The sequence below is a fragment of the Mastomys coucha genome, unplaced genomic scaffold (genome assembly GCF_008632895.1).
Source record: "Mastomys coucha isolate ucsf_1 unplaced genomic scaffold, UCSF_Mcou_1 pScaffold23, whole genome shotgun sequence".
Classification (NCBI taxonomy): domain Eukaryota; kingdom Metazoa; phylum Chordata; class Mammalia; order Rodentia; family Muridae; genus Mastomys; species Mastomys coucha.
In genome coordinates this window covers 39772957-39787146 of record NW_022196906.1, presented here as the reverse complement: position 1 = coordinate 39787146, position 14190 = coordinate 39772957, and the positions used below count along the sequence as shown (strand labels likewise).

Genomic DNA, 14190 nt, shown 5'->3' with positions numbered 1-14190 from the left:
CTTGGGTTAGATCAGAGGTTGGCAAACTGTAACCTTTGGGCCCAAGTTGGCAGCTTGCCTGTTCTTGTCAATAGAATTTTATTTGAAGACAGCCATGTTTCTTCCTGTGTCATCTGCGGCAGTCTTCATGCTTTGATAGTGGTGTCAAATAACTGTAATAGATTTATAACCTTCAAAGCCTACAATAGTTACTATCTGAGCAACTTTATAGAAAATGTTTGCTGGCACTGGAGATCAGATTGGTTTTAAATGAGATAGAAGTATATGGGATATTGTTAAATATAGCATGTAAATCCTGTGTCTTTAGAAACAAGCTAAGGCTGGCTGGCATGCTGGCCCTCACTGTAATCCCAGCACTCAGGAGGCTGAGGTAGGAGGATTGGTACAAGTTCAAGGCCAGGGCTACGGAATGAATTTGAGACTAGGCTGAGCTACACAATCTCAGTATGAACAACAAAAATAACAAGGTTGTGGCTCTGTTGGTGGAGTGCTTGCTTCCCATGCATGAAGTCCTGGATTAGTGATCACAGCTCATAAATCCAGGTGTGATGGGCTAGCTCTCAGTAGTGGGTTGGGGAGGGCGACGAGGGAGGATTTGAAATTCATGGTCAAGTCATTGGGCTGTGAGTTTAAGGTCCTTTCTTAAAACTGCAAAAAGAAAAAAAAAACCGTAGCATTATTTATTTATGTTACTATTCTCTGGTTTAAAAACTTTACATTTATTTCCCTTCAATCCCCAGGCAAGATGAATATGGTGGTTCATGTCTTTACCTTTAACCCCAGCAGCACTTGAGAGGCAGAGGCAGAGGCAGATCTGAGTTCCTGGCCAGCCAGTGCTATATTGTCAGGCCCTGTCTCAAGCAACAACAACAAACCAAAAAGCAACCCCATGGTAACTCCTCGAGCCAGGTCCTGTCCTTGTCCCCTGTCTGTCAGAGAGGTTAAGGGAGGTCCCTGTGGTTCCACGTCCTGTGAAGGGTACAGCTGGGCCGCCAACTCTCTGTGCTTTGCGGTTCGTGGACTGAAATTAACTTTAACATTCTGAAGAGTTGTGGGCCTGCAGAGAAGGGTAAGAACACGTGGCCCTGGGGAGTCCAGGACCCCCACTTTAGACCTTGCAATCTGATAATAGCCTAGTGTGTTTGCCAGTTGCCATTTAGAGGTTTTAGAATGGTACAGATTCTTTTTTTTTTTATTTGTCGGTTAGTTTTTAAACATCTGTGTACTGGAGGGCGCGGCATGGTGTGGACAGTTTGTGAGAATGCTCGCTTCCTGTGCATGAAGTCCTGGGCTCTCTCCTTCTACCGTGTGGATTACGGGAACTAGATCAGGCCTTCAGGATTGGTGGCAAACACCTTTACCTCTGAACTGTCTTGCTGCTGCCCCAACCCCCACTTCCTTTTGTGAGATCCAATTCATAGCAACCCTCCTGCTTCCGAGTCCCAAGTGACTCGAGTCACCACCCATTCCGAGTCCCAAGTGACTCGAGTCACCACCCATTCCGAGTCCCAAGTGACTCGAGTCACCACCCATTCTGAGTCCCAAGTGACTCAAGTCACTACCCAGTGTGCTTTTACTGTTCGTTCCTTGGCATAAACCCAGACACTCAGGACACACGGTACCACCAAGCCCTATGCTCAGCTCCCATGCAGGTCTGCATGCCCTGTGTGCCTCTGGTGCCCACAGAGACCAGAAGAGGGTGATGGATGCCCTCAAACTGGAATTACAGACAGTTGTGATTCTCCATTTTGGGAATTGATCCTGGGTTTTCCAGAAGAGCAGCTAGTGCAGTCTAGTTTGTACTTTTTTTTTTGTTGTCTGTCAGTCTGTTGGTGACTGGCCTCCGAGTTGTGTTGTGTATTACAGTTAGAAAAGCTTGCTCCAACAAAAGTAGAGCTGATTTCTCTCATATTCTAGTTTATTTTAGTTCCTACACCATCGATGGGGCAGCTCATCTCCCTATTGGCCTGGCTACTGTTGTGGGCGTCTGTTTCCTCTCTCCCATTGGACTGCCTCGGCCATGTGTCACTCTGAATTACGGAGACGCATTGGTTTCTAATACGGAGTAGGGCTGAAGCCCTTGTCGAAGTCTTTTCAGTTTCCTCGGCCATCTTGTTTGTTTTATTGACCCACAACTTTAGACTTATCTGTCAAGCTCTGGGTAGGGCAGCGTTTGGGAGGACTGTTGGTACCTAGGGGTATCGTGATGAACATCGGATCGATTCAGAAGGGGCTGTCATGTTTGTAATGTCTTCCTTCCAAGATTGTCATATCCCTGTCCACATGTCTTTTGTGCTATCCTTGAATTACTTCAGATTTTCTTTGTTTTTTTACATTTATTTATCCTATGTGTGTATGTACAGCATGTGCGTGAAGGTTAGAGAACAATTTGCAGGAGTCAGTTCTTTCCTTCCACCATGTGGGCTCTAGGATGGGACTCTGAGTATTAGGATTGGCTGCAAATAAATATCCTTATGACCTATCTTACCACTGACTTGAAGTCTCCTTTACTTTTTTTTTTTTTTGAGGCAGAATCTCAGTTTGTACCTTAAGCTCTGTGTGTGTGTGTGTGTGCATTTTCCTTTCTTTATTTTTCCTGCCTTTTTTCCTTCCTTCCTTCCTTCCTTCCTTCCTTCCTTCCTTCCTTCCTTCCTTCCTTCCTGCTGTCTTTCCTTCCTTCCTCCCTCCCTCCCTCCCTTCCTTCCCTTCTCTTAAGCCTGGTTGGCCTCAGCCTCACTGTGTAGCCCATGTTGGTCTTGAACTCCGATTCCTTGTGCCGCCATCTCCTAAGTGCTAGGATTACAGATGTGGATCACCATGCATTGCTTCATTGTTTCTGGAATTCAAGTTGTGTATCCCTCACCTCTTCCAAGATGAGAAATACCCAAATCTGCCTTTTTAGATGAGACATTTTGATGAGGACATTCTTTCTGTTTGTTTGGTTTTTTTCGAGACAGGGTTTCTCTGTAGCCCTGGCTGTCCTAGAACTCACTCTGTAGACCATGCTGGCCTCGAATTCAGAAATCTGCCTGTCTCTGCCTCCCAAGTGCTGAGATTAAAGGCATGTACCACCAGTGCCTGGCTCGTGAGGGGATTCTATGCAAATATTCCAAAGCCAGAAAGGAATTGAAATCTTTATCATGTCTGGTCCCAAGAATTTTGGGCGAAGGATGCTTGATTTCTCTCTCATTCTGCACCCCTGGCTGCCCTGGAATTTGCTATGTAGACCAGACTGGCCTAGAATTCACAGAGATCCTCCTACCTCCTTTGTGTCCTGAGTGCTGGAACTTATTTATTTTTATTTTTTAGACAGGGTCTTGCTGGTCTGGAGGTTAGGCTGGCCCGAGCTTGGCAGTGATCCCATGGTCTCAGCCTCTAGAGCATCAGGGATACAGGGATGGCTTATTAAAAACTCCTCTGCCGCCAGGCGGTGGTGGCGCACGCCTTTAATCCAAGCACTTGGGAGGCAGAGGCAGGCGGATTTCTGAGTTCGAGGCCAGCCTGGTCTACAGAGTGAGTTCCAGGACAGCCAGGGCTATATAGAGAAACCCTGTCTCGAAAAAAACAAACAAACAAAAAAACCTCCTCTGCCAGCGCCTGGTCTGAGCCACACTACCTTCTCTGCATCAGCTTCCTACTCAGCTCTGTGCTCTTGTTCCTGCATTGTCTGTGTCCCATCTAGTAGCAGTGGTCTTACAGGGAGAAATGGATCATTTCCAGGCTGCTTCCAGTGCCCTTGGTGACGTTTCAGGCTCCTTTGTGACATGGCTCTCCTACCTTGCCAGTTGAGGTGTGCGCTGGCTTCTGGCCATCCCCAGATGCACTAAGCCGCATCCCGTCACAGGTTCATTGTGCCGGCCCTTTTCTTTAGTGTCCTGATTGCCTAGAGGGCTTCCATGGCCGTACATCTCCAAGGGAGCACCCTCCATCTTGATATTCACTCCACTGTAGTTTTGAGAGCAAGAATTGTTTGTATTTATGTTTTCTTAGAGATTTATTTTAAATTATGTATAAATGTGTGTGCGTGTGCGTGTGCGTGTGTGTGTGTGTGTGTGTGTGTGTGTGTGTGTGTGTGTGTGTGTGCATGCATAGTGCAGGTGGCTGCAGAGGCCAGAGGCATTCTGGAGCTGGAGTTACAGGTGGTGGTGAGCCATCCAACATGGGTGCTGGGAACTGAACTCCGGTCTTTTATGAGGAGAGTCCAGGATCTGAGCCAGTGAGCCATCTCTCCAGCTTGTGTGTTTGTTTTCTTCTTCATGGTCTATCTCTTGTTATGACAGTGAATATTCTCTCCCTCTTTCTCTCTCTCTCCTTTTTTTTTTAAAAAAAGATTTATTTATTTATTATATAAGTACATTGTAGCTGTCTTCATTACAGGTGGTTGTGAGCCACCATGTGGTTGCTGGGATTTGAACTCATGACCTTCCGAAGAGCAGTCAGTGCTCTTCCCTGCTGAGCCATCTCACCAGCCCTCTTTTTTTTTTTTTTTAATGGCTCAGAGGAGGTGATCCCGTGGTCTCGGCCTCTAGAGCATCAGGGATACAGGGATGTGAGGTTCCTTCCTTCCTCCCTCCCTCCCTCCCTTCCTTCCCTTCTCTTAAGCCTGGTTGGCCTCAGCCTCACTGGTTCATAGGAGGTGGTCATTGTGAATCTGTGGTTGGTGGCATACACCTGTAATAAGTACTTGGAAGACTGAGGCAGGACGTTTGAAAGCTTAAGGCTTGCCTGAGCTACATAGAGCATTCTGTGTGTGACCCCTGTCTTGAACGAAAAAAGATAAAACTATTCAATAAGTCATTCCCTGGCCAGTTAGGTGTAAGCTGGTTCTTTAGAAAAAGTGTTACTTCCTAGTCCCCAGTGTGTCACCCTCCATTTCTTCACGGAGATGACATAGTGGCCATACCTTGTCTAGCCTGGGATTAGACTCAAACCTGGGTATTTATTCCTGTGGCCACCAGGGACACGTTCCAATGGACATATCACCTATCCTTTTCCAAAGATGAGATTGCTCTGAGCAATAGTGCATAGGTCTCTTCTGTCTTCCAGCTCTCTGGCAAAGGGCTCTCCTAACTGATTCTGAGAGCAGAGTAGAAGTAGAGTCCAAAATATATACCACAATTAAGTCGCCTTTAGGAAGAGGGGTTCACTAGATGGGGAAGGAGCCCACCCGAGTGTCATCTGCTTTCTCATGGGGTGCCTTCCTGTCCCTCAGAAAACCAGGCACTGCCTCTGTCTGCTGCGGTGACACATGGTATGTACTACCGTCACAACACACACTACCCTTTCGTGTTCTGTGTGTTTGCAAGGTCCTTAGAGAACTCAGTTGTCTGTAGTTGATGGGACTCACTTGGGGAGGGCCAAGTGCACTGGGGCCCAGCTCTTGTCAGTCTCTCTGGAGTTTATCTTTTGCTAAGGCTGCCCTCATCCTGGATGGTTCCGGCTGTGGCTTTGGGTCCTTCCTGGGGCCTGCCCACTGTGAAGTCTTGGTTTCGTTCCTCACTCCCTCTGTTAACTGTGGCTTCAGATTATGTGTGTGGGAGTTTGGTGGTAGCGTAGTTTGATTCAGATGGCCCTTATATAAATTGGGATGTAAGGAAACATACAGTTGTTTCTGTATGTTTGCTTGTTTTTTGTTTAAGCTTGTTGAGATGGTCTTAAGTAGCCCAGCTGGCCTCTGACTCAGTGGGGAGTTGAGGATGACCTTGAACTCCTGATCCTCCTGCCTCTGCTTCCGAAGTGCTGGGATTTTGAATGTGTACCAACACATCCAGTTTTAGTTCTATATATTTATTATTTATATTTAGAGATACTATATTTTATCACTGAGGAAAACTTGGAGAGTAAAAGAAGGTTCAGAATAGAACTGTCTGAATCTTGCTTCTTTCCACCCTCTCCTTCCTTCTCTCTCTTATCCCCCTTGCCCTCCCCCCACTACCCTACCTTCCCCTCCTTCTCTCTTGCAGAAATCCTTGACTTTGCCAGAGTGATTGGTATCGACCCTATCAAGGAACCAGAACTGATGTGGCTGGCGAGAGAGGGTATTGAGGCTCCATTGCCCAAGGGCTGGAAACCATGGTAGGTCATCGCAGTGGCTCGCTAACCAGGCCTGTTAGATGGGCCTGACTCTGGAATGTAGGTGTGTGTGTGTGTGTATATTTGTGTGTACGTGTGCTAGTGTGTGTAGATCAGATATGCACATCTTATTTTGTTTTTAGGTGTACGAATGTTTCTCTGCATATGTATGTGTGCACTGTGTGTGTGCTTGGTACCCACAGAAGCCAGAAGAAGACATCAGACTCCTTGAGACTGTGGTTAGAGACTGCTGTGAGCTACCATGTAGATGTTGGGAAATAAACTCCAGTCTTCTGCAAGACCAGCAAGTGCTTTTAACTGCTGAGTCATTTCTCCACCCTCCCCTTTTTTTTTGTTTTGTTTCCGTTTTTTTTTAGATTTATTTTTCATTGTGGTGCTGGCTAGTTTTATGTCAATCTGACACAAACTAGAGTTATCCAAGAGGAAGGAACCTCAGTAGAGAGGATGACTCCATAAGATGGGGCTGTAGGTAAACCTGTAGGGCATGTTCTTAATTAGTGATTGATGGGGGAGGGCCCAGCTCATTGTGGGTGACGCCACCCCACACTGGTGGTCGAGGGGTTTATTTTCTTATAGCAGGCTGAGCAAGCCATAAGGTGCAAGCCAGTAAACAGCACTCCTCCATGGCCTCTGCATCAGCTCCTGCCTCCAGATTCCTGTCCTGCTTGAGTTCCTGCCTTAGCTTTCTTCAGTGGACTGTGACTTGGGATATGTAAGCCAAGTAAAACCTTTCCTTCCCATGTTGCATTTGGTTTTGGTGTTTCATCATAGCAATAGTACCCATAACTAAGACATTAAGTGTATGTGTGTGGGTAGGTGCATGTGAGTGCAGTTGCTGATAGAGGCCAGAAGAGGGCACTGGATCCTCTGGACCTGGAGTTACAGTAGGTTGTGAGCTGCCTGATAATGGATGGATGCTGGGAACTGAAATCAGGTCCTCTGTCAAAGCAGTACACAGTTTTAACCACTGGGCCATCTCTCCAACCCTCTGCCTCTTTTTTTTTTTTTAATGTTTGCATGACAGGCACTTTATTTGAGCCATTTCCCCATGCCCTGGAGATTAGTTTTAATGCTCAGGGGCAAAATGGCTATTTCTCTGCAGGTTACCTCTTGCTTCAGGACTGAGCAGGCTGACTTGAAGGTCTCTGGGGTTAGGATCAGAGTGTACTGCAGAGCTGCGTCCCAGACTCGGTCCTCTCACACCAAGGAGGAATCTTTGTTGGTCCTTGCACACTGGTAGAAGGTTAGAGGCGACATCTGTGAGGTTTGAGGAGATGGCTCTGTCTTTAAAGTGCTTGCTTGGCAAGCATGAGGTCCTGAGCTTGGTTCCTAGAACTCATGCACTTTTAAAAAGCCAAGTGTGGTAGCCCTTGCTTGTAATCTCAGCCTAGGGAAATGGACAGGCAAATTTATGGGGCTTGCGAACCAGCTAGTCTAGCCTACGTGGTGAGCTCTGGGCCAATGAGAGAGAGACTGTCTCAAAAGTAACATAGATGGCTCTTGAGTAACAAAGCCTGCATTTGTCCTCTGGCCACCACATGCATGTGCACACATCTGTATCAGTACACATGTGAGAATGCACACACACAGAAAAAGCGACGGCTGTATCTCCTCAATACGTCTAAAAGATGCTGAGACCAAAGGAGTTTGTAGTGAGGCCACAACAGGTTTGGGAAAAGATTTGTATCTCTCTTGGCAACTATTGTTGGTTCTGCTGTTCTTGAGTTTGTGTAGTGTAGTATAGTGATTCTTTTTTGTTTGTTTGTTTGTTTTTGTTTTCGTTTTTTTTTTCGAGACAGGGTTTTTCTGTGTAGCCCTGGCTGTCCTGGAACTCACTCTGTAAACCAGGTTGGCCTTGAACTCAGAAATCTGCCTGCCTCTGCCTCCCAAGTTCTGGGATTAAAGGCGTGTGTCACCACTGCCTAGCAGTATAGTGATTCTTTAAATCATTGTTGTGTATACGTGTATGCATAGATACCTGGGCCATAGTGTGGACATCAGAGGACAGCTTTGTAGAGTTGGTCCTTTCCTTCCACCTTTACCTGGGTTTCAGGCCCTGATCTCATGCTGCCAGGCTACCCACTGAGCCCCTCATGTAACCTGTTCTTGCCTGGCTTCACGCTCATGGGTTCATTGGTATTTTTAAATTTCCTTAAAGCTATCTGAATTTATGAGAGAATTCATTTAGGTTATCTCTGAAAAGCAGAAGTTTACAGTGAGGAAACAGTGCCTGGGGGTGCAGGTTGACGTAAGCCACTGGTCACTGTTGCCACCACCCTGCTCCCGAGGACAGCGTCATCTCCACTCAGGGACACTGTTCAGTGTCTGCTCTGTCCTCTCCTCACTTCCTCTCTCATCATGAGTGTGGAGCCTTTTCCGGGTTGTCCTCCCCAAGCTGTGACCCTGAGTTTACATCTCGCCCCAGCATAGGATTTCGGTGTCCTAGGGGCCCTGTCTCGGCTGGGAAGGTACATTCGGTGGCCTAGGTAATTGCCCCTTTCTTACCCCAGCCATTTAACAGCTTGACTGGACTTCAAAATGGCTGCGCCAACCCACCTTACTCTCCTCAGCTGAAGGCATAGACTCCTTTCAGCTTCCCGCACTCGACAGGCTCCTTGTTCTGTTGGTCTTTTGGCTGCCTCTCCTTGGACCAGCGCCAGTTTCACATCTTTTTCTAGGAAATCTGTTAGCGCTTCCGACAGTATTCCCGGTGCTGAGACTCAAGCTTGTGTTTGGAAGATAGCGCTTTCTGTCTTGTGCCAGTGCCCTTTCTGATGGAGGCGGGGGACTGGCTGGTCTAGGGCCAGCTGTGTGCCAGGCCCTGTGCCAGCTGCCTTCTTATACCTGTGAGTGTAGCTGACACTCTCTTGTCCCATAGGGAGGACATGAACATTTTCTGAAATAGCATAAGTCATTAAAAGTTATTTGTAAGGCTGGAGAGATGGCTCAATGGTTAAGAGCACTGACTACTCTTCCAGAGGTCCTGAGTTCAATTCCCAGCAACCACATGGTGGCTCACAACCATCTGTAATGCGATCCAGTGCTCTCTTCTGGTGTGTCTGAAAACAGCTACAGACCCCCTTTTTCTTCTGGGAGGAGGTCTCACAGGTCTCTGGTTGGCCTTAACCTCATATTGTAGCCTGGCTGACCCAGAACTCCTGATCCTATTACACATGCTGGGATTATAGGTGTGAACCACCACACTTGGTTGGTATAGCCTAGGCTGGCTATGAACTTGTGGTCCTCCCTCCTCTGCTTCCTGAATGTTGGGATTATGGGCATGTGCCATCATGCTTATTTATTTGCCTGTAATAATTTCATTTCTGTTGCTGTGATAAAATACCTTAACCAAAAGTGTTAAATTTGGCATGGGTGCCCTACTCTCGAAGAATCAGGAGAGAGATCGCTGCAAATTGCATGAGGTTTTTATTGAACCAGTATACTGGGGTCATCCTGCATTTAGAGCAAAGGCGACGACCAGGAACAAAAGCACACACACTTTTTATACCTTTCAGTACATAGGTTTACAGCATGAGTTGGTTATCTCTCATTGGTGGAGCCCATTGTCTTTTGTTCTCATTGACCTCTGTGCCCCAGGTGAGAAGGAGATACCGATTGCACATAGGAGGGGTGGGGGGAGATCCGTCCCTTATTGGGGACGTTTCCTGGAACCGGACATTACTCTCCGCAATTAGGGCATCTCCTGGGGACTGATGTTTGCTCGGTAAACCCTTCTGAAGCTCTGTCTTTAGGCTTAATGGACATTCCTTGCTCCTTGGTATTTTTATGAGGTGTCTCTGTTTGCTCAATTCTTACAAAGCAATTTAGGGGAGGAAGGAGTTTTTTTAGCTTACAATTCTAGGTTACAGTCTGTCTCCACTATGTTGAGAAGTCCAGGGGCAAGAGCTTGAGACTGCTGGTCACATCATATCCATAGTCAAACACAGAGAGAAACAGATGTATCTGTGTGGCTTGCCACCCAGCCATCCTCTCTGCTTTGTTTTTTTTTGAGACGGGGTCTCAATTTGTAGCTGTGACTATTTTAGAACTCCCTGTGCACACCAGACTGTCCTTGAACTCACAGCCTCTGTCTCCAAAGTGCTGGGATTAAAGGCATACTTTATTGTGATCTGCTTTTACTCTTATACAGCCTCAGGCCCCAAATCAACAAATAATGCTACTCACAATAGACTGGGTCAGTTAACAATACAATCTCTTCCAGACATGCCCATCACCCAACTGGATCTAGAAAATCTCTCAATCGAGACTGTAGCCCTGTGAGACTCTAGGTTGTGGCAAGTTGATGTTAAAAACTAGTCACACTGCCTTACCTTTTTAATTTTATCAGTTGTGTACTTCCCAATACTAGACATGCCATATTGTGTGTGTGTGTGTGTGTGTGTGTGTGTGTGTGTGTGTGTGTGTAAATGAGGCTGGGACACAGAGCCTTGTGCATGCTACCCAAGCACGCTATAACTGAACTGTGTGTGTCCCACTTCAAGTATACTACATTCTAAAAAAAAAACAAAACAAACAAAAAAAAAACCATACCAAACAAATAAAAACCTCTCTTATACTAAAGAGCATTTAAATGTTTTTGAGACTAACTATGCATAAGGGAGTCTGTTTTGGGGCTTAGAGAGATGGCTAGGTGGTTAAGAGCACCAGCTATTCTTCCAGAGGACCCAGGTTTGATTCCCAGCACCCATGTGGTAGCTCACAATGGTCTGTAACTCTAGTTCCAGGGGATTCTATGTTCCCTCTGGCTTCTAAGGGCACCAGGCACACATGTAGTACACAACATACACGCAGACAAAACACCCATAGATATTAAAACAAAATCAGTTTCTGTATTCCCTGCTCCCTGCCACTGATACAGTCATCTGTTTTATGCCTTTCTCTCCTGAGCACACAGCTTTGTAATAAGTCTTGAAATCTTTTAGGGTAGGTGTTCCCATCTTGTTTTAATTTTCTTCTTATTATTAATATTTTTAGCTGTTTAATGTTTATGGATATTTTGCATGCATTTGTGTACCACATGCCTACTTGGTGCCTGAGGAGCCAGAGAGGGACTTGGATCCCCTGGAACTACAGTTACAGATGGATGTTAGCCACCATGTGGATTCTGGGATTTGAACCTGGGTTCTCTGAAAAGGGGCCGCTGTCCATAAGACTGAGCCACCTCTCCAGCCCCTTGTTTCCATTTTCGAAGTCTCATTCTAAGCTCTTTGCATTTCCTTGTGAATTTAAGCACTCTCTTGTCACTTTACTATTTGGATTGGGGCTACACATAAATCAATTTTGGGGGATTAGGTTTCTTAAATGATATTGAATCTTCCAGCCCGTGAACAAGGTCTGTTTCCGCTTATTAAGGTTTCCTTTAATATCGCTAAGAAATGTTTAATAGCGTTTGTGTACATGTCTTGACTCTCTTTATCAGATTCTTTCCTAAGTAGTTCATATTTGATGCTTCTGTAAGTATTGTATTTCCAGTCTCCAATTGTTTGTTGCTTTTACAGAGAAGTAAAATTGGTTTCTGTATATTGATCTTGCACTGTACAGTCTTGCTAAAATCAATTATGTCAGGCCTAGTAGCTTATTTATTTATTTATTTTAAGATTCTATAGCATTTTCTACAGAAGTGGTTCTGACTCCTAGGAATAAAGGTACTCTTGCCTCCTCCTTTCTAATCTGGCTGCCTAGTGACTAGAGCCCTCCACACTGTTAAGTAGAGGTAGTGACAGCAGATGTCTTTGCTTTATCAGGTAGCTGTTGGCTTTGGTTCCTAGAAATGACCTTCATCGGGGAAGATTTCTTCAGTGGCTGAGCCTTGGGGAAGGGGTGGATGGGTTTGATCAGTGCTTTTTTCTATATCTGTTGACAAGATTATCTGTTTTTCAGTCTTTTCTGAGAGTCAAATTTATTGATTGCTTTTCAAGTACTTTTTTCAGTTCATTTTTAATTGCATTCATTTATATATTTATACTCATCTACCTACCTATCTATTTATTTACTTATGCTTGTGGGTGTGGGCATATCACAGCTCTTGTAAGTCTGGAGGCCAGAGGACAACTTGTGGGAGTTGGTTTTCTCTGTCTTTGTGGGCTCCTGGAAAGGAACCCAGGCCCTTGGCTTGGCCATCAGCACCTTCACCAGCTGAGCCATCTCTCTGACCCCCAATTTTCAAATGTTCAAAAAATTTCATATTCCTGGGATAACTCCACTTGGTCATGATGTATGATCCCTTTTATATTTTATGGGATTCGATTTCCTAAAATTGCATTAAGCGTTATTGCATCTGTGTCCATGGGGGAAACTGGTATGTGGTATCATTTTTCTCATAATGTCTCTATCTTGTTTCTGCCATGTTGTCATTGTCCTCATACAATGAGATTTTGTCCTCTTCATGTTTGTGGACAAGTTTGCTGGACAAGGATTGCTGTTATTTCTGCTTTAAATATTCGGTAAAATTTACCATTGCCATAATCTGGTAACTTGCTTTGTGGGAAAAGCTTTAACTTCAAATCCCATTCTAAAAATAGAAATAGAGCTTGTGTGGATAAGTGCACAAAAACAAAAGATAAAGGCAGGAGGATTGCTGTGAGTTTGAGGCCAGCTAAGCCTGGTTTGCATAGGGAGTTCCAGCATAGCCAGGACTCCATCCATGCCTGCCCTCAGGAGGTCTTAGAGTGCTCAGGCTAGTTTTTTACTTTGCTTTGTCCTTTGAGACAGAGTTCTCCACGTATCCCCTGACTGAGCTATCTCTCCAGCCCCAGGTTAAAGACTTAACATTATGTTGATGGGTTATACAGTACGGGAGGTGGGGGTGGTGGTGAACTGGAGGCTTCCTGCGTTGTGAGCCACCATATAGGTGCAGCTGGGTAACAAACCTAGTTCCTCTGGAAGAGCAGCAGCCAGTGCTCTTAACTGCTGAGCCATCCGTCCAGTCCCATTTAAAAAGAAAAAAATCAATTAGTTTATTTTCAGGTATCTCTTTTTCTTGAGTAGTCTTTCCAAAGTTTGTTGCTTGTGTTAAAAAATAAATAAAATGAAGAAAGGAAAAAAAGAAAGCCAGCTGCAGTTGCAGTTTTGAATGTCCTTGTCTTATCCGCCATGTCTTTATTTCTCCTATAGAAAATAACATCTCATCTCCCATGTTGTATTCTGGGTAATTTCCTAGGTTTGCTCTTCAATTCTTTATTTGTCTCTTCTTCAGTATCAAATTTGATGTTTATCACACTTTAAAAGACAACTATCCACTGCTCTTAGTTACTTTATATATCCCAATATTTGTTCTTTCTTAATGAATCTTGCTCTTGCTGGGCCTTAGAAGGGACTGACTTCTGAACTCTGCTCATCCCTAGCCAGAACATCACAGGTGACCTTTACTATTTCAACTTTGACACTGGGCAGTCCATCTGGGACCATCCGTGTGACGAGCACTATCGGAAATTGGTCATTCAAGAGCGGGAGAGGTGGTCAGCTCCCGGGGCCGTTAAGAAGAAAGAGAAGAAAAAGAAAAAGGAAAAGAAAAACAAGAAGGACAAAGAGATCTCCAAAAGTCCTCTGGTGAGTCAGTCAGCCTGAAGCGGGCTTCCTACCCAGGGCTGCAGTCCAAAGGGGTATGGGGACCCATGGGGACCCGCCAGGGGGTAAACAATGAATTCTTGGCAGGACATTGTCTCCTTTTACTTGGGAGATTTTTCTTTCAGCCTCTCGTAGTTGTTACTTCTCTAAATAGTTCCTCCTCTCTCCCTGGGAAGGTCGAGTTACATGACAGGATTAGGGAGCATGAGCCCAGCGGGGCAAGGACCATGTCTTACATTTGATGGAGAAGTGGTGGCATTTGTCACTCTGGAAGAGTGGGGAACAGAGACAGGAACCATTGAGTTGGCCTCGGACTTGTTATTTGCCATTATCTTAAAATTGTCAGAACACTAGTGCCTTCAATTTTTTTTTTTTTAAAAAAGCTGGGATTTGTGGCATATGCCTGCAATACTAGTACTTAGAAGACTGAGGCTGGAGGATCATGTATTTGATGCATATATGCCATTGGCTCAGATGACATCTGTGGTTGGTGTCCTTGGAGGGGGGGGG

The 14190-nt window shown here is 45.4% G+C and overlaps 1 protein-coding gene across 13 annotated transcripts in view; it reads left to right on the top strand.

Annotated features, from left to right (window-relative positions):
- Positions 1-14190, top strand: part of Cep164 (centrosomal protein 164) — a 63099-nt gene that overhangs the window by 6611 nt on the left and 42298 nt on the right. For all 13 annotated transcript variants that reach the window (XM_031343557.1, XM_031343549.1, XM_031343551.1 and 10 more), the window contains exons 3-4: positions 5964-6075; positions 13458-13662. In XM_031343557.1, coding sequence (XP_031199417.1) covers positions 5964-6075; positions 13458-13662 — 317 coding nt within the window. The remainder of the gene's footprint in view (positions 1-5963; positions 6076-13457; positions 13663-14190) is intronic.